At 44.6% G+C, this 18,401-nt stretch overlaps 1 protein-coding gene across 6 annotated transcripts in view; it reads right to left on the bottom strand.

The window, feature by feature from the left end:
• The window catches only part of ANKRD44 (ankyrin repeat domain 44), a 241,184-nt gene that overhangs the window by 67,703 nt on the left and 155,080 nt on the right, over positions 1-18,401 (bottom strand). For 2 of the 6 annotated variants that reach the window (XM_030579928.1, XM_030579929.1), the window contains 3 exons: positions 10,917-11,057; positions 4,781-4,864; positions 2,386-2,497 (listed from right to left, as the gene is read on the bottom strand). In XM_030579928.1, the coding sequence (XP_030435788.1) occupies positions 2,386-2,497; positions 4,781-4,864; positions 10,917-11,057 (337 nt within the window). The remainder of the gene's footprint in view (positions 1-2,385; positions 2,498-4,780; positions 4,865-10,916; positions 11,058-18,401) is intronic. The other 4 variants (XM_030579923.1, XM_030579927.1, XM_030579926.1 and 1 more) reach the window with 2 other exon arrangements.

Below are 18,401 nucleotides of genomic sequence, written 5' to 3'. Positions count from 1 at the left end.
ATTCCTCTGATTGACTGGACCACCTCTGGAATCAGGTTGCCACCCTGGGCATTGAAACGGTCTGTCCTTGTTTCCCACACTAGAAACAGAAGCCCAGTGCATACCTGTCCGGCTGATCACGTGTGTTGATTTTGCCAGGCTGCCCACAGCACCTCCGGTTGTCTGTTGATCCTGCAGAAGTTGCAAGAGGACAACCTGGATTTGCTGTTGTCACACTAGATACTGCAGGACTTAGTCCATCCTGTGCTCCAGAGATACACCATTGTTGCTTCCCTCCTTGACAGGAAGGGGTTCAGAGATCCTGATGACTGCACCAATTTGTAGCAGTGTGGCCACTATTGCCTCCTGAGCTCCCCATCACAGACAAGGGTGCCTCTGCAGCTCCCCATCCCTGTTTTCTCCTTTATGGGGCTCCTTAAACTCCACATAGTTTAAGGAAAAAATAAAATATTCCCCACCTGGGATCCAGTTTATTTAGTTCTGAGACATGCACTGGTCCTTCTGACCCCGTGTCTCTTTTCCCTTAGTTGGGGAGTTCCTTGCCTTCTTTCCCAGACCAGGACCACAGTTCATTGTCTCCATGAATGTGCTCAATGAAGCCAGTCTTGCTTCCTGCAGCTGCTGCCTCTTCAAGCCAGCTACCACTTCTCAGGCTTCTGTTTTCTGAGCATCCCCCACTCACTGCAGCCACCTGCTGCTCTTTATAGGGAATTAGCAGCCCGCACATAAGGTCTACTGCCTTTAATGATCAGGGTTGGCTAGACCCAGGCCCTGCAGCCACTAAGGGGCAAGCCACCCTGCTACATGTCCCTATTCTTATTTATGGTAGAGGAGATGGTCAGATTGGGCACGATTCTAAATCTCAGTCTAGGATGAAGACTCTCAAAGATTCTCTCTCTCAAATGAATAAATGAAGGGTGGAAGAACAGGTATCAGAATTTGACGACCTACTCTTCCTTCCTGTGTTACATGGAAAAGGAGGGGCTTGCAGTAGAAAAAAAATTCATGGATGGAAATGAATAAAAATTAAGGGCTGATTTGTTTAACTAAGAAAATCTGTGGCAATCTGCTGCTGTCAACACTAAAATCAAGGTTGTGGTTCCAGAGAAATTCCTAGACACACCTCTGTTGCTGAAGGCACACTAAATTATAACCAAACCATGCCAGGGTCTCCCACAACACACACTGCTGCTGTTCCTTTTCACCTGAACTGTATAGATTCATATCGTAGCAGACAAAATCTAAATTTCAATTTAGAGTTTCCTTGCTTTTGTGACTTTGATGCAGACCATCAACGCAATTTCCCATATGGCAACTGTGACTATTACTATGCATATTATGAAAAGTAGTCCATGTGTATTGTGCAGTCATCCCTTTTAATCGGGGCGGCTCTAGCTTTTTTGCCGCCCCAAGCACGGCAGTCAGGCAGCCTTCATCGGCTTGCCTGTGGGAGGTCCCCGGTCCCACAGATTTGGTGGCTTGCCTGCGGGAGGTCTGCCAGTCTCACAGCTTCAGCGTACCCACCGCTGAATTGCCGCGCAATCCACGGGACCAGCGGACCTCCTGCAGGCAAGCCGCAGAAGGCAGCCTGACTGCTGCCCTCACAGGGACCGACAGGGCACCCTCCGTGACTTGCCGCCCCAGGGACGCACTTGGAGCGCTGGTGCCTGGAGCCGCCGCTGCTTTTAATACAGAAATACTTTGGCCTGTTAAACAAACCAAGGAAGCAAAAAAAGGTACTAAAAAGGCACCCAATGCCTCCATTTTACAGGACTGAGTATATATAAAATTTCATTTCTCAACTTTAAGCCATTTTTGGTGTGATTAGAGCCTGCAAAACAATATTAATAAAGTCTTCATCATGCTGCAGATTTCAAGCACTTCAGCTCATCTGCGTCACATGCTATTCATTTTTACAAGTCATAACTTTTCACGAATTCACACTATATAACTTTCTAGCAACTGTGCTTTTTTGCTGACAAGTATATTGTCTCCCTACCTGATATGGTTAAACATATGAAAATTAGGAAGTATAATGTTGACATGGACTATCGTAATACTGCAATTACTGCATAATATGTAAGGAAAGGTTCTACTTTTGTGCAGTTGATAGTAAGGAGTGTCATGCTACCATTACTCAGCTTCATTAGATCATTCAGTTAATGTGTTATCTATGTGCAGGGATCAAGGATTTGTCTTGAAAAGGCCATAACAATGCCAAGTTACATCTGCTTCTGAATATTTGTCTGTAGCGTACCTTCCTCTACATTTCTTCAGCATCATGAACATCCATGGTGCTAAACAATAACAATTCTGTAGAGTTCATAACATGCCCATGAACATCTTCTAAAAATGGAAGTCTTAGCACTGATTGAGCTGACTCACCAATTCCAAACACTGTCTATGGCCATAAGCAGCAGCATAGTGCACTGTGTTGTACCCTTCTTTATCTTGGATCGATGGATTGGCATCATTTTGAAGCAGGAACTCTAGACACCTGTGAATAATTTACACGTTTAAAGTACAGATTATACCATTTAACAGAATCATCTCCATTGCAACTATGAGCAACACTAAAGCCTCTTTTCTAAAAAGCTGGCTATTAAATGTTATATTCCTTACAGAATCTTGTACCACACAAGAGTTTTCCTGCCTTAAACTTCTGTGCAGCAATATCTGCGGGTCCTGGAGTAGCTTGTTTGATACTGTGACACTCTGTATCCCAAAGCAACACCATTACACCCCCATATATACCATGATTATATGATTATGGTATGTCTTATATGAAGTATGTCATGTAAGTTATTAATGGAAAAGTTATGATTTGCTGAATATGATTACCCTGTTTGTATGCATGTATCATTTTATCATCTAAAGTTATGAATATTGACTATGTACCAGTATTTCAAATGTGTTTGCTCCTGGATAACACCCACAAGGCAGTTTACATCTAGTGTAGCCAGCACATTGTGGATGAACCATTCAAGGTGATGGCCAATTAAGAAACACAATAGGCCATAGAAGAACCTTATCTCCATCTGATGGGTTTTCCTGTGGATGCTTCAGCCAGAATATGGGTAATGTCTGCCATGACTCATCAAAGCATACAAGGGCATGTGACTAGATCATATGATACTGGACTCCATCTTGTGCCTGTACTTTTCTACAAACTGTGCTGGAGACTCTGCTTGGAACAATGAAGTTCCCTCCACATGGAAGAAGCTATAAAAGGGGGAAGTGACATCATCACTTGTCCTCACTCCTCCCTCCCCCCACTCAACACCTGGAAATACCTGAGGAACAAAGACTGAAGTGGGGAGGTGGTCTCAGGCGGGAAAGGCGGAATCCCAGCCTGTGTATGGAAGACTGGTGAACTGTTTGTACCATAAGGGTGAGACACTGCTTGATTCAAATCCTGTCTAGTTTATAGGACTTAGATTGATATTTTGTTTTATTTTCTAGGCAATCTACTTGGATCTTTATACTTATTACTTATAATCACTTAAAATCTCTCTGTATCTAATAAATCTGTTTTATATTTTACCTAAAAACCATGTGGTTTGAGTGAAGTGCATGAAAAAATATTAGCTCAGTTAACAAAAACTTCTGTATGTCCTCTCCACATTGAGGGAGGAGCAGACTGGGTAATAAACTTACACTGCTAAGGCTTTTGACCAGGGCAGGATGGTACAGTTCTGGAGTCCTAGGTTGGGGAGCTGCGGGGGAACTGGCTGGAGCCTCTCTATTTGTTGGTTCATGAGTGGCTGGCAAAAGCATTCATGTAACTCAGTTTGGTGCGTCCCTGCCTGTAAATGTTTGAGTGAGTGCAGGACCAGGAGAGGTCTGCAGTTTGTCACAGCATCACAGTGCGAGAGGGAGCCCATGCTGGTACAACAGAGGGCCCAACAGTACCCCACTTCCAGGTTGCACCTCAGCAATGCCTGTCAGAGATAGTAACAGATCTGAAGTTCAACACAGCCAGTACTGCCTCTCTAGTTTTTAAGATACATTTCTACAACAAAGAGCCAACAAGAAAATTATATTTAACTTTATCCTGGGGTAAATACCTTACCTAGAACTAAGAAAAGTGACAATGTCATTACTGATACAGTTCAAAATTCACTGATCAAAATCACAGGTATCTAAACTAATCCAATAGCTGGCTGACTCTGAGCTCAATGACAACTAAGCTATTATCCCAAATACTTATATTTTTAATTCTTTTGGTAGCGATAATTTCTCTATCCGAATCAAATATGTTCTGGGTACTCCCTGGGCCATCTATCAGAGTTTAATTTTTTTTACCCCTCTGGAAAAAGAGTTCAAAATGTTTTCTTTGTCACTCTCTTCCATGTGTCACAACATGTTGTCAAACTATTGTAAAACTATTACCAACACCAGTGACATTTAAAACAAAAACACTGCACAAAAACATCAGATTTGAATACAGTAATACTTGTAGAGGACACTGGGTTATATTTTCCTTGCAACATACAAAGCTAGTGTATCGTATTTAAATAAAATAGTGTGGGATATTAAAGAATTATTAGAGTACCAATGCAATAAACATGCAGTTAGGAAAAGGAACAAGCATGGAAACAGAACTGGAAAATACATTAATAGATCAAAGAGCATTTTACTCAGGTTAGCTTCTAACAGTATCAGGCATCATCTGTAGCAGAGCAACGAGTGAACAAGACAGGAGTGTAAACTGCAGCCTAAAGAAGCAGAGGCATTCTCTAAAAATGGAGTCTAACTGCTATATTGACACCAAACTTACAATGCAGCTTCTTTTTCCTTCATCTCGTTGGCTCTTTCAAGTTCTTCAGCATTTTCATGGGAGTTACCTAAAATATTCTTTCTTCTTAACGTAAGGGACAGAAAAATGCAACTAGTTTTCAAAACGTCAGATCAGTGATTTTGATGTAATTTACCACCCCCACTCTCTCCTCCAGTCAAGCGACCAATTCTAGGCATTAGTAAAGTTAAATAAAGGGCCTAGCATATGAACTAATCACATTCCCAGACATTGAACACACCTAAAATATGCCAGCTCTTCATTCTGTACGTCAACTTCAAAAGTAATCAAAAAGTTTTGATTTCCAACAGAACCAATTTGTTTATCACTTTCTGGAACTTTCTGTTTCCCCACACCTGCCCATTGCCCTCAAAGACTCTTCTTTGCAACTCTTTGCTCCCAATCGCCATCTCCATCCTCTACCCATGGTAACTTGCTGTACCTCCCTGCTGACCAAGGGACAGAACCCTGTGAAATTTTAACCACCAGCACTAAATTGGCCTGTCTTGACTCTGCTCTCGATGTGTTGCTGACAGTTCCCACACTCTGCTAAGGGTCTAGGCAACACTCTTATGACACTCCAACAAGACTCTTTAGATCTGTAAAGAGCTGAATAATTGTTCAAACTTTTGAGCCTACTGGAAAGTGGAGTGTCTCTGGTAATGTTACATGAAGGGTATCAGTCTGGTGGGAATGGCTGGCAGTGGGTTAAATTTTATAAACAGACATTATTTGACCCTCAGGACTGTAGAAATCAAGAGCCAAGAAAGAAAAAAAAAAGTTTCTGAACTGCTGTGAACCTTCAAAAATATTTGACTAAAAAACACAGTTTAATCTACTTGGATTTTTTGCCAAACTAATTTGCCCATAACGAATTTTAGTCTCTAGCCAACACACACATTCCAGACTGGATTTTTAACAATACAGAATGGCGAATCTTTTCAAAACATTCAGTGTGCCATGCTCCACATCCAGATTTGACATTATGTATCCCAATAATGATCCCAATTCTGTCTGATGTCCAGAAGGATTGCAGATATCATAGATATCTGAGATACGCAGAATATGCACCATTAATTCACACAGGATGTTCCCTAACTATTACTCGTGTCATGCCTCAGAAGTAAATGAACCATCAATGCTGTAAAAGTGTTAGAGGATGGCACATGCATTGACCATGGACCCAAACACTCCCAGACACAGTTAAAGGCTGCATCTGCTAACCACAGTCAGATGATCTCAATTAAATTATTAATAAGTCTCAAGAAGAGGGGTGGAGGGAGAGTCCCTGCTGATCTGCAGAGACAATATATTCAAAAAATCTCCATTTACTGGTAAGTGGCCTATCTATTTCATTAAAATGTCTCTGCGAATTCTGAGTGTAGGAAGGGATACATTCTACTAACAGCAGCAAAGAATCCTGTGGCACCTTATAGACTAACAGACGTTTTGGAGCATGAGCTTTCGTGAGTGAATACCCACTTCTTCAGATGCATGTGGTGGAAATTTCCAGGGGCAGGTATATATATGCTAGCAAGCTCCAAAACGTCTGTTAGTCTATAAGGTGCCACAGGATTCTTTGCTGCTTTTACAGATCCAGACTAACACGGCTACCCCTCTGATATTCTACTAACAAGAAGTCAAGATAGCTGAACCTCTGGTAGAATAAACTTTTAGTCCTTCCCGAACTGGGATTCCTGCCTGGTCATTACCAAGCTGGATACAAAGAAGAATCATCTTCAATGGTCTTTGGACCTAAATAGCCTGACCTCTGGAATTTTTTCCCATATGTTGGAAATAGCCATGATGACCTACAAAATGACTTAATTCTGTCCAGGCAGAAAATAATGGTCGACTTCACCCTTAGCTTATACAACCTGGCCTCTCCTAGAAAGTCTCAAGCTCTAGGAAAAAAAGAGAAGGCAACAAACATGAAATAATCATCAGGCATAAATTCAGGGTAAGGCCACAAAAGCATAGTATCGTTCCACAGCATACTAAAGGCAGATCAGCCAGGGGTTCTTGATTCTTACTCACTCATCTAAGTGATACAGCGGCTACTAAAAGGACAATATAAGAAGACAAGAACACTCCTCATGATGTTCAAATCCAACGTTCCACTTGGAACTAAGTTTGAAACGTGTTTTTTCTATGAAAAATGGCTGGGCGTTGAGGGGAGAGAAGATGCATCCATGTGTGCTGTGTCTCAGTGCCTTCCACATCAAATTTGCTCAGTGTTTTCTAACTGCCAGCTCCTTCTGCAGTCTCCAAGATTCAACAGTCTGTGCTGACTGTAAGCAACAGAAGTAGTGGGGTCAGACAACCTTACTTGTCTGGAAATGGAACACGATGAATTCATGATTGGGATTACATGACAGGACTGCCTGTAATTTAGGACTGGACTCAATGACCCAGGAGACCCCTTCCAGTCCTAAATCCCTTTGTTCCCCTCTCAAAGAATAGGAAGGGGTAGGATTAGTTTCAAGTTCGATGGCACCACCGGGTGAAACAGCAGGCAAGGAGGGCATATACCACAGCAGATACACATGGTCTTTACTGCTATTGTTAAATTCAGAAGTCTTAGCAGGCTTAGATGCTTGGCACCCAGAGAGATAAGAGGACTGAGGAGATTCTGAAATGAGAAAAATGGCAACTTTGGTCTGAAAGATGGGTAAGAAAACCCTAGGGATTTAGCCATAGATCTAGTATCTAGTTTTCTAATTTCAACAGATTTACTATTACCTCAGGGTCTCTAGAGAGCAAATCAAAAACATCAGAGTGCACTTCTTGCGGCAATCCAGACAGTCTCAGCCATAAAACATTGTGAAGTATCACTGCTGATGCCAGAAAATGAACAATTGTCCTAGACATGTCCAACAACATGTGTCTCACCTTTTAACTTCTCAGAAAAGGGTCATATCATAGGAATTTTTTACTGCATAAGACGACATTATAGAAGTCCATCGCCACCTGATAGTTTAGTAACTTTCTACATATACACATTGCAAGAGACACCAACAAATAAGATCATTTTCAAAGCTGCACTAGTTTGTGTGATTCTCTGTCCTGGGGGGTCTCATGTGAAGGTACTGCCACTCTCCACTATATTGGAAGCCATAAAAACAACCAGAGGTGAAACGAGGAAAAAGCAATCTTACTAATGTTTGGGGACTTGACTAAATGAATCAGGCTTTTTGCCACTGCTAAAACTGGCTTGATGGATCCTAAATTTGGTCAAGGGCCTGTTTATAGGCAGGCCCCTGACTTGTCATGTCAGAACTCCAGACAGCAGGAGAGGCCCAAAATTGCAAAAGTTGGCTTTGAACCAAGAGTTTCAGTACAAGGAGTAGCAGCTCCTGATGGAGACTGGCCTAGAAAGTTCCATCCCTAGTATATGATAGAGTAGAGGGAAGGCAAGTGGATGTACAGGAAGTGCAGTCCTTTGAAGACTCCGCTGCCTCATGGCTAGGAGCATATGGATCTGAGGGTGAAGTTCATGTACTTCCTATCAGTTTTACTGCAGGGAATGGTTCTGTGATTTGCAATGGCCTGGCACACAACCTTCTACAGTGGGGCTACACAGAGGCCATTTCAAGCGAGCAATGAAGCTTTTAGAAGATGTTATACTGGAAATGAATTGTATGTCAAACAATTTTTTACAAGACTTTAATGTATAAAAAAACCAAAGTGAATTATCCCTTAGACCAGGAGAGGAACAGAGAGGACTGTGTGGGAATATCCTAACAGGCAATGAAAACAGCTGACTAATGGTTTTAATTTCCAAAGGAGACCTAAGGCTATCATAGAATCATAGATTATTAGGGTTGGAAGTGACCTCAGGAGGTCACCTAGTCCAACCCCCTGCTCAAAGCAGGACCAATTCCCCAAATGGCCCCCTCAAGTATTGAACTCACAACCCTGGGTTTAGCAGGCCAATACTCAAACCACTGAGCTATCCCTCCCCCATTTAATCTATACATCATGTCATAGGGCAGACACCACCAAATTATGTAACAAACTGAGAATTAGAAATTGTACAGACTAACCAGAGATTTGAGAGAAGGGGAGATGTCATTAATGAAGCTGTTGAGGAGAGTTTCTTAATCCCACTAGAATCAGACTTCGTTCCCAATGGGCTTAAGAGCACTGCATAACATTGGTCCCATACTCCAACCAACGAACCTCCGGTTCCCACAAGTACAGTGGTCTTTTCTGCTAGTGGCTGTGTTCAGGGTTTTATAAAATATGCTAATGAGTGAATACAATGTAACTAGAATATGCTTCATATAAAAGGTCTCTTGTAAGGTATCATTACAAAGCTTATAATCTATTGACTGTGATCATCCTATTTGTATAAATGTATCACTCTTGTATCTGAAACTAGAAATATGAAATCTAACTCTGAGGGCCTATAGTAATTATGCAAAGTGTGGTGGTTTGGAATCTTGATGACTCCCATTAACCAGGACAATTGTCTGCAGATGGGTGCATTTTACTTGTAAATTTTCCTGTATACCTGTGTGCTGGCAAGTGGGCAATGAAGTCTTGCAGTGACATGTGATCATGTCACCTGAACTGGAATCCATCTTTAACCTGGTGTCTTTCCATTGAGAAGGAGGGGGTGGGAACACAGAGAAGGACAAAAGATTCCTGCCTTAGGCAAAAGATATATAAAAGGAGTGGAATAGAACAAAGGGAGGAGAGGAGCCATCATGAAGAATCCCCTAGCTACTACCTAAGCTGGAACAAGAGCTGTACCAGGGGAAGGAATTGTGCCCAGGCCTGGAAGATGTCCAGTCTGAGGAACAAACTTACTGAAGCATCTCTGAGGGTGAGATTATCTGTATTCAGTTTGATTAGACATAAATTTGCGCATTTTATTTGATTTGGCTTGGTGACTTACTTTGTTCTGTCTGTTACTACTTGGAACCACTTAAATCCTACTTTCTGTATTTAATAAAATCACTTTTTACTTATTAATTAACTCAGAGTATGTATTAATCCGTGGGGGAGCAAACAGCTGTGCATCTCTCTCTCTCTCAGTGTTACAGAGGGCGAATAATTTATGAGTTTACCCTGTATAAGCTTTATACAGGATAAAACAGATTTATTTGGGTTTAGACCCCATTGGGAGATGGGCATCTGAGTATTTAAGACAAGCACACTTTTGTTAGCTGCTTTCAGGTAAACCTGCAGTTTGAGGCAAGTAATTCAGACCCTGGGTCTTTGCTGGAGCAGACGGGAGTGTCTGGCTCAGCAAGACAGGGTGCTGGGGCCCCAAGCTGGCAGGGAAGGCAGGGGTAGAAGTAATCTTGCCACATCAGGTGGCAGTTTCCAGGGGGTTTCTGTGATCCAACTCGTCACAGGCTGTTCCCACTTTTCTGCTGGAACACAGAATCCTGCCTCTACTGTTGAGTCCCCAGTTGCTTAGCAGCCTCTCACCCCCAATGGGTTCTGTTTCTATCAGCCCACACAGTGACATTCACGGGGCGCCTAACCCATAGGTACTGGAACTAGGGATGCTGGTGCACCCACTGGCTTGAAGTGGTTTCCATGGTATACAAGATTCACAGTTTTGTTGAATGGCTCTTAGTACCCTCATTGTACAAATTGTTCCAGCATCCTCAGACCTATTCCACCTCTGATAGAAAAGTATGGGTAGGCTGGCAATAGCTTGTCATTGTTGTCATCCCCCATCTGGAAAGATCTCCCTCCCATTGCCTCATGCTCTATCCTTTTAAAAAGACCACAATAGAAGAGCAGGAATGGGAAATTTCCTGAACTCTCCCTTGTGGGAAAATCACCAGAATAAGGAAACACGAAGGCAAAGTGGGAAGGGAAGTCGTTCAGCAAGAGAAGGTGGGCAGCATTTTGGGGATTTATGTGGCAATTTAAATTAAAAGGTAAATTGTGCAGCTGCATAACTGCACTATACATGACTCTGCTTATAATCAAAGCTATTTCAGTAATAGGTATGTCTTTGAGGAGAAGGAGGAGGATTACCTTTGCTTATGGGTTTATTTTTGTTTGTTTAAATGAGATTATGGCATGAAAAGAATATAAATGACAATGAGTTAGAAACACAGTAAAAACAAGGAATACAAATAGGCTTTTTTACTTTCTGTCCATGTCTGAAGCAGCAGCGTAGTGCAAAGCAGTACGTCCCCAGTCATCCATTTCATTAATATTTGCCCCTGTCGTCACCAGTGTCTCGATACAATGGAAATGACAATTCGCAGCTGCATAGTGCAAAGGTGTCCTGCAAAACAAACAGCAATTTATTGCTTCAAATACTATCTAAAACATGATGCAGATTATACTAATGAGTCCCAATTGCACCATTCCTAGAGAGGCCTCAGGTAAAACAAAACAACCCCCCATGCTCCTCCTCCCCGCCCCCCCCCCCAAAAAAAACCCTCAGGGTTTGGGGTTTATTTACAGCTTCTTGTTCAACCAAAAAACACGAATTAGTTTCTGGTTACATTCACTTAATGAAGTTTAATGGTCTAAGCCAGAGGTGGGCAAACTACGGCCTGCAGGATGGTCCTGTCCAGCCTCTGATGTCCTGGCCTGGGACGCTAGCCACAGGCCTCTTCCCCGCTGCTCCCCCTCTCCCGCAGCCATGGGGCCAGGGGGTTGGACAAGGGGCAGGAGGTCCCGAGGGGCAGTCACGGGACAGGGAGCAGGGGGCAGTTAGATGGGGCGGAGCGTCAAGGGATGGGAAACGGGGCAGTTTGATAGGGCAGAGGTTCTGGGGGGGCAGGGTACGGGAAACAGGGGGGGTTAGATAGCGGGTGCAGTCCCAGAGGGGCGGTTGGGGCGGTCAGGGGACAAGGAAAGGGGGGAAGGGTTGGATGGGTGAGGGTTTCTGAGGGGGGCAGTCAGGGGGCGGGCAGTGGGAAGGGTCGGATGGGGGCAGGCGCCAGGCTGTTTGGGGAGGCACAGCCCCTACCCAGCCCTCCATTCCGTTTTGCAACTCTGTTGTGGCCCTTGGGCCAAAAAGTTTGCCCACCCCTGGTCTAAACTCCAGACAAGCAATATAAAACCCAGCAAAACACCACCAATTGGGCAGTTCTTACGTTTCCAGAGCTCTCTGCCTGGTTTGTGCCCTGTCTCTCCCTCCCATGAAAGTAGCTCAGCCACTTTTTAAGTCAGCAGGCTCAGCTGCAGCCTGTTGCCTCAACTCAGGGTGACACAATGAAACATCAGCCTGTATTTAATCCTCAAAACATCATAGTGTTGCCTGGCTCAGTCAGAGGCTATGGGCAATGACTGCAGCGGGATGTGACATAGCTGTGCGATGACCTATCCACCCTGTCACACTGACAGATTCCAACATCCAAGAAAGGATTCATTGTGCAGTATAGTTCAGAGAGTCAGATTTGGCATCCCCAATTCAGAAGCATGAGTATCATTCAGAAAGCACATTCATTGCTCGGAAGGCAGGAGTTCCCTGCTGGGTATGAAATTTTCAAAGGCTGCTTCTACCACTCAAAGACACGAAAAACCTCTACCAATTAAAATTCTTCGGTTCCGCCCCCCAAAAAAGGTTTTTTTGTTTCACCTATTTTTTGGGGAAATTGTGAAATGCAAATAACCAAAGAGTGCTTCATTTTCTTACTAGCTCTCTCGGTTTTGTACCTGTTTCACTTACATGGGATAAAGAACAGCTTTGTTTTTGTGTCAAAGCTGTTGCCAAAAGGTGACATACCTCACTATGTCTCTTTAGTGCATATGGTTTAAAAATAAAGCGAAAAGCCCTTTACTGCACCTTTAGGATGAAATGCCAATAACGCCTGTAACACATTAGAGCCTTTTAATGTTAATTACTTTATGTCGTCATTATGAACAAGAGCAAAACTTCCTAAAAGTTATAATCTTGTATATTTCATTTGCTAAGGCTTTTACAATGTCCTTGGTGGGATAAACAGCACAAATGGTCCTTAAAGAGTACCCATTTAAAAATACCGCAAGACTCATTTTTTTCTCTTTTAATTTGGTTACAGTACATTTATGTAGTATTTTTTGGATTACACTTTCCTTCCTATCCAGCTCTTTAAACTGAGCTGTGCTATTACTCATATCGCAATTCAAAAGCAAGTAAATCACACATATTGGGACCAAGATTTTCAAGAGTGGGGACCTAATGTGAGGTTCCTAACTCATTTCAGTATTAGGCCAGGTCCAGACTAGAGCTTTAAATCGATTTTAAGAGCTTTAAATCGATTTTAAGCTGTAACCGTCCACACTACAGAGTGCATAAAATCGATTTTAAGGGTCCCTAAAATCGATTTTGGAACTCCATCAAAACGAGAGGAGTAACCCCAAAATCGATTTTTTAAAATCGATTTTATGATAGTGTGGACGGCCATCGAAGTTAATGGCCTCCGGGACGTATCCCACAGTGCTCTAGTGGCCGCTCTACACAGGTAAAGGTACTCTTCTGCTGGCCAGGTAAACAGGAAAAGCCCCGGGAACTTTGAAATTCCATTTCCTGCTTGCACAGCGTGGAGCTCTCAGCAGCAGAGAGAACAATGCAGTCTCCTGAAAATAGGAAAAGAGCTCCAGCATGGAGCACACAGGAGTTACAGGATCTGATAGCTGTATGGGGAGAAGAGTCGGTGCTTTCAGAACTGCGCTCGAGCAGAAGAAATGAGAAAACCTTTGAAAAAATTTCTAATGCCATGCGGGAGAGGGGACATACCAGGGACTCGTTACAGTGCCGAGTGAAAGTGAAAGAGCTCAGAAAGGCGTATCAGAAGACCAAAGCAGCAAAGGGCAGGTCAGGCTCTGCCCCCAAAACATGCCGGTTCTACGACGAGCTTAACGCAATATTGGGGAACAGCGCAACGACGAACCCCCCCTTGTCTGTTGATTCAGAGGTGGGCGTCGTGATTCCTGCAACTACGGAAGATTTATTTGATGGCGATGATCAGGATGATGAGGACCAAGAGGAGGAGGCTCCAGCAGAGAGCACAGAGCATTTTATCCCCCCAAACAGCCAGGATCTTTTCCTCACCCTTACTGAGGTTCCCTGCCAGCCATCTCAAGGCAGTACTCCAGAAAATGAAGCTGAGGGACCGTCCTCTGGTGAGTGTAATTTTTCTTACGTTTCCTAAAACACTGACCCATGAGGTGGTTTTTAGAAAAGTCTCCATCCTGCTTGTTCGGGGAATGCGAGAGCAAAGCAGGGAAGGAGAGCAGCCTCGCCGCGGTTTGCTCTCCCGTTCCACGAACCACCCAGCAAACCGCAGGCAAGGAGACCTGCTTGTTCGGGGAAGGCGAGAGCAAAGCAGGGAAGGAGAGCAGCCTCGCTGCGGTTTGCTCTCCCGTTCCACGAACCACCCAGCAAACCGCAGGCAAGGAGACCTGCTTGTTCGGGGAAGGCGAGAGCAAAGCAGGGAAGGAGAGCAGCCTCGCCGCGGTTTGCTCTCCCGTTCCACGAACCACCCAGCAAACCGCAGGCAAGGAGACCTGCTTGTTCGGGAACGCGAGAGCAAAGCAGGGAAGGACAGTAGCTTGATTACCAGTACAATCTACTACAGGGATTACTAGCCATTATTAACTTCCCATTTTCTCCGGACAAGGTCTGTGTGCTTCCCTGACCTGCGTCTGAGCAGAACTCTCTGTCCTCAGCCACAAGCAATAAGTATTAAAGGAATCCTAAGGTGACCTTGTGGTAAAGTAAAATGTTCAAGGTTCGGTAACAGGCACAGGTCAGTGAGGAGAAAGACTGTATGAATGGTTGTGTGAAATGTGTCTCATGATTCTTTTATCACTCTTTCCAAACCCCACCCCCCCACACACAGCTGCACATTTCTCCAGCCTCCCTCTCGCTTCTCATCCACGTGGGGGGGGGTATCATAAGAAGATTGAGGAAAAGGAGGACGCGTGAGGACATGTTCACCGAAATTATGGCAGTGACCCGTACAGAGAGAGCTCAGCAGGGAGACTGGAAGCAATTGGTCGCAAAGTACAGGGAGGCTGCCAGTCAACGCGAAGACAGGAGGGACCAACGCGAAGACAGGAGGGACGCCAAAAATGATGTCAGGTGGCAGGAAGATCAGCGCTGGCGAGCAGCAACTCTGGATCTTCTTCGTGATCAGACTGACATCCTCCGTGATATGCTGCAAGAGCTCCGTGGTTTCAGAATGCCCCTACAGCCCGTGTATAACCTCCCTCAGTACTCACCCTGTCCCACACCTTCCAGAACCAGGCGTGTAAGAACGCGTGGGGGAAGGCTCTCTACACCAGCCCCCTCCACTGCTGCGGACACTCCAACCAGAAGGCTTTCATTAGATTGAAAAGCCCTTTGTGTCCTGTTTTTTCCCTCCTCTAATGATCCAAACTTCTCCCATGGCACCTTTGCCTATTTTTACTCTCAGGTCATGCTATTAAGGAAGTGTGACTGTAGTTTGGTAATGAACTGAAGCAAGCAGCTTTGGAAAGCTGCACGGAAGCTAGTTATCAGCATCAGGATTTGACAATTGGGGATATGGGTAATAAAGGGAAAACAAAGAAAGCAGCCATACCGTACCCTGGTCCATGAGAATTCTTGTTCTGTCTACTCTGATGCACTTTCTTCTTTCAAACCTCCCTCCCCCTTCCTCCAAACCTCCCTCGCTCCGTCCCCCATAGAACGCTGAGTTATGAAATTTCAAGCACAGTATTGTAACAACAAGCATGATGCTTGATTGATGAAACGATCTGTTTTTAAATAAAGAACACAATTCTTGTAACACATAGTAATAACTTTATTTTCAATAAAAAAGCAGTTAAGGAAGGTTGCAGGTCCTGTGCCTAGCAGCAGACGGAAGCAGCTAATGGTGGAGGTAGGTAATAATTGGGAAATACAGAATTATATGTTTTCCAATGGACAGCTCTCGCAAGTAAACTAAGCAAGCAATTGAGGAATGCTGCAGGCAAAGTATCTTGCAGCAGCAACACCGCATAGACGGGGAGGGCAGCAATCAATTGAAAGGAAAATCAGCAGTCAAACTGTACCCTGGCCCATGAGGAAGCTACTTTTCAGTGCTTCTCTGATGCGCACAGCATCCTGGTGAGATCTTCTAATTGCCCTGGTGTCCGGCTGCGCATAATCAGCGGCCAGGTGGTTTACCTCAGTCTCCCACCCCGCTATAAAGGCCTCCCCCTTGCTCTCACAGAGATTGTGGAGCACACAGCAAGCAGCAATGACAAAGGGGATATTGGTTTGGCTAAGATCTGAGCGAGTGAGAAGCGTTCGCCATCTCGCCTTAAGCCTGCCAAATGCACATTCTACCACCATTCTGCACTTGCTCAGCCTGTAATTAAACAACTCCTGAGCACTGTCAAGGCTGCCTGTGTATGGCTTCATTAGCCAGGGCATCAAGGGGTAGGCTGGGTCCCCAAGGATAACTATAGGCATTTGGACATCTCCAACTGTTATTCTCTGATCAGGGAAGTAGGTCCCTTGCTGCAGCCGTTTAAACAGTGTAGTGCTCCTGAAGACACGTGCGTCGTGAACCCTTCCTGGCCATCCCACGTGGATGTTGGTGAAACGTCCCTTGTGATCCACCAGGGCTTGCAGAACCATCGAAAAGTACCCCTTGCGGTTAATGTACTGGGCACCCTGGTGTTCCGGTGCCAAAATAGGGATGTGGGTTCCATCTATGGCCCCCCCACAGTTAGGGAATCCCATTGCAGCAAAGCCATCCACAATGGCCTGCACGTTTCCCAGAGTCACAACCTTTCGAAGCAGCAGCTTAATGATTGCTTTGGATACTTCCAGCACAGCAGCCCCCACAGTAGATTTGCCCACTCCAAATTGATTCCCGACTGACCGGTAGCTGTCTGGCGTTGCAAGCTTCCATATGGCTATTGCCACTCGCTTTTCCACTGTGAGGGCTGGTCTCATCCTGGTGTTATGCCGCTTCAGGACAGGAGAAAGCGAGTCACAAAGTTCAAAGAAAGTGCTCTTACGCATGCGAAAGCTCCGCAGCCACTGCGAATCGTCCCACACCTGCAGGACTATGCGGTCCCACCAGTCAGTGCTTGTTTCCCGTGCCCAAAAGTGGCGCGGAACGGGTAGAACCTCACCCATAACCGTCAGGAGCTCCAACGTGCAGGGGCCCGGGGTGTCAGAAAACTCGTTCTCCAGTTCGTCATCGCTGTCGTCCCCGCATTCAAGCATTCTCTCTTGCACTTCTGCATCATGGGTCAGCAGTGATAGAACGAGAATGCGTGAATTATTTACAGCATTCGCGATCAAGGACAAGAGCAGACCTGGATCCATGCTTGCTGCAAAATGGCGTTTCCCTCACTGCAGCCAGTAAAAACAGCGCGAACTGACTGTGTGCCGTTTACAGGAAGGGGGGGGGGGCTGTACCCAGAACCACCCAGGACGGGGACTTTGATCCCATCATGCACTGGGCTAGTAACCCATAATTCCAAAGGGCAGGGACCCGTGCAGGAACTGTGGGATAGGTACCCAGAGTGCAACGCTCAGGGAAAACATGGACGCCAGGGAACATGGACGCTCAACATCGATGTAAGTAGCCCTAGTGTGGACGCGCAAAATCGATTTTATAAAGCCTGCTTTATAAAATCGATTTTAATAACATCGATTTTACCCTGTAGTGTGGACGTGGGCTTAGCTTTGCTGCACTGCCACACTGAGAAAAGCAAAGGTGTTGGAGCTGGTGCCCTGCTGGCTAGCATGACAGGGAGTTTTGACTGGGAATTCTGTGAGCACAGATTTGAAATTTCTTCACACCTGTGGTCCAAAATAGCCCAAATCTGACTAATATCTGGGTTCGTTGCAAGGCTCATCTGTTTTCCGATTTTAAAATAGGGAGGAAGGGGTTGGGAGAAGAGAAATTTTAATGAGAAGTATGGAAAATTGTTCAAGAGGAAGGAGGAGATTTGTGATGGGTTATTTTAAGATGTTGCCCTCAAAGGTGCATAGTGCATGATATCGGGCCCCCTTTTTACCCTTTCTATAACACAAATAATTTAGGCTCTTGAAAATTCACTTGATTTTCAAAATGGCAGAACAATTCAGCTGTTCCCATTGACTAGATTGGGAGCCGCGGAGAGCTCAGCCATTCTGAAAATTTGTTTAGGTGCCTAAGGCCTCAATCTTGCAAAGTCTTATGCACATGGTTAACTTTACACACCATGAGTAGCCACTAAAGTTAATGGGACTACTAACAGTGTGAGAAGTTAAGCACATGCATATGCATTTCCAGGATCAGAGCTTAAAGATGAAGTAGGCTCCTATTTTTTAAATCCGTGGCGTGGGTGAAAACTGTTTGGCTGAATGTGCAATGTACATCCGGGGTGCTCAGGAAGTTGAATCAGCCCATCCATTTCTGTCATAACAATACCGGCATTATTTTACTTTGAGAAAGCCTAGAAAGCAGGCTGATGAGCCGTAGTTCTCCCCACAGTGACGTGCAGGTGCTATCTTGGGCACAAAAGCACAAGGATCCAAGCAGCGCGAACATCAGTGAGGAATAAAATGAAACCACTGATATTTTTAAACAAGAAAGACTCAAGAGCATGTGCTTGGCTTTCATGTATTTAATATAGTCTGCACCTGCCTTTTTGGCATTTAACTTCA

Source organism: Gopherus evgoodei, chromosome 11 (genome assembly GCF_007399415.2).
Source record: "Gopherus evgoodei ecotype Sinaloan lineage chromosome 11, rGopEvg1_v1.p, whole genome shotgun sequence".
Taxonomy (NCBI): Eukaryota; Metazoa; Chordata; order Testudines; family Testudinidae; genus Gopherus; species Gopherus evgoodei.
Note: the sequence above shows the minus strand (reverse complement) of the source record. Positions and strands in the feature narration are given on the sequence as shown.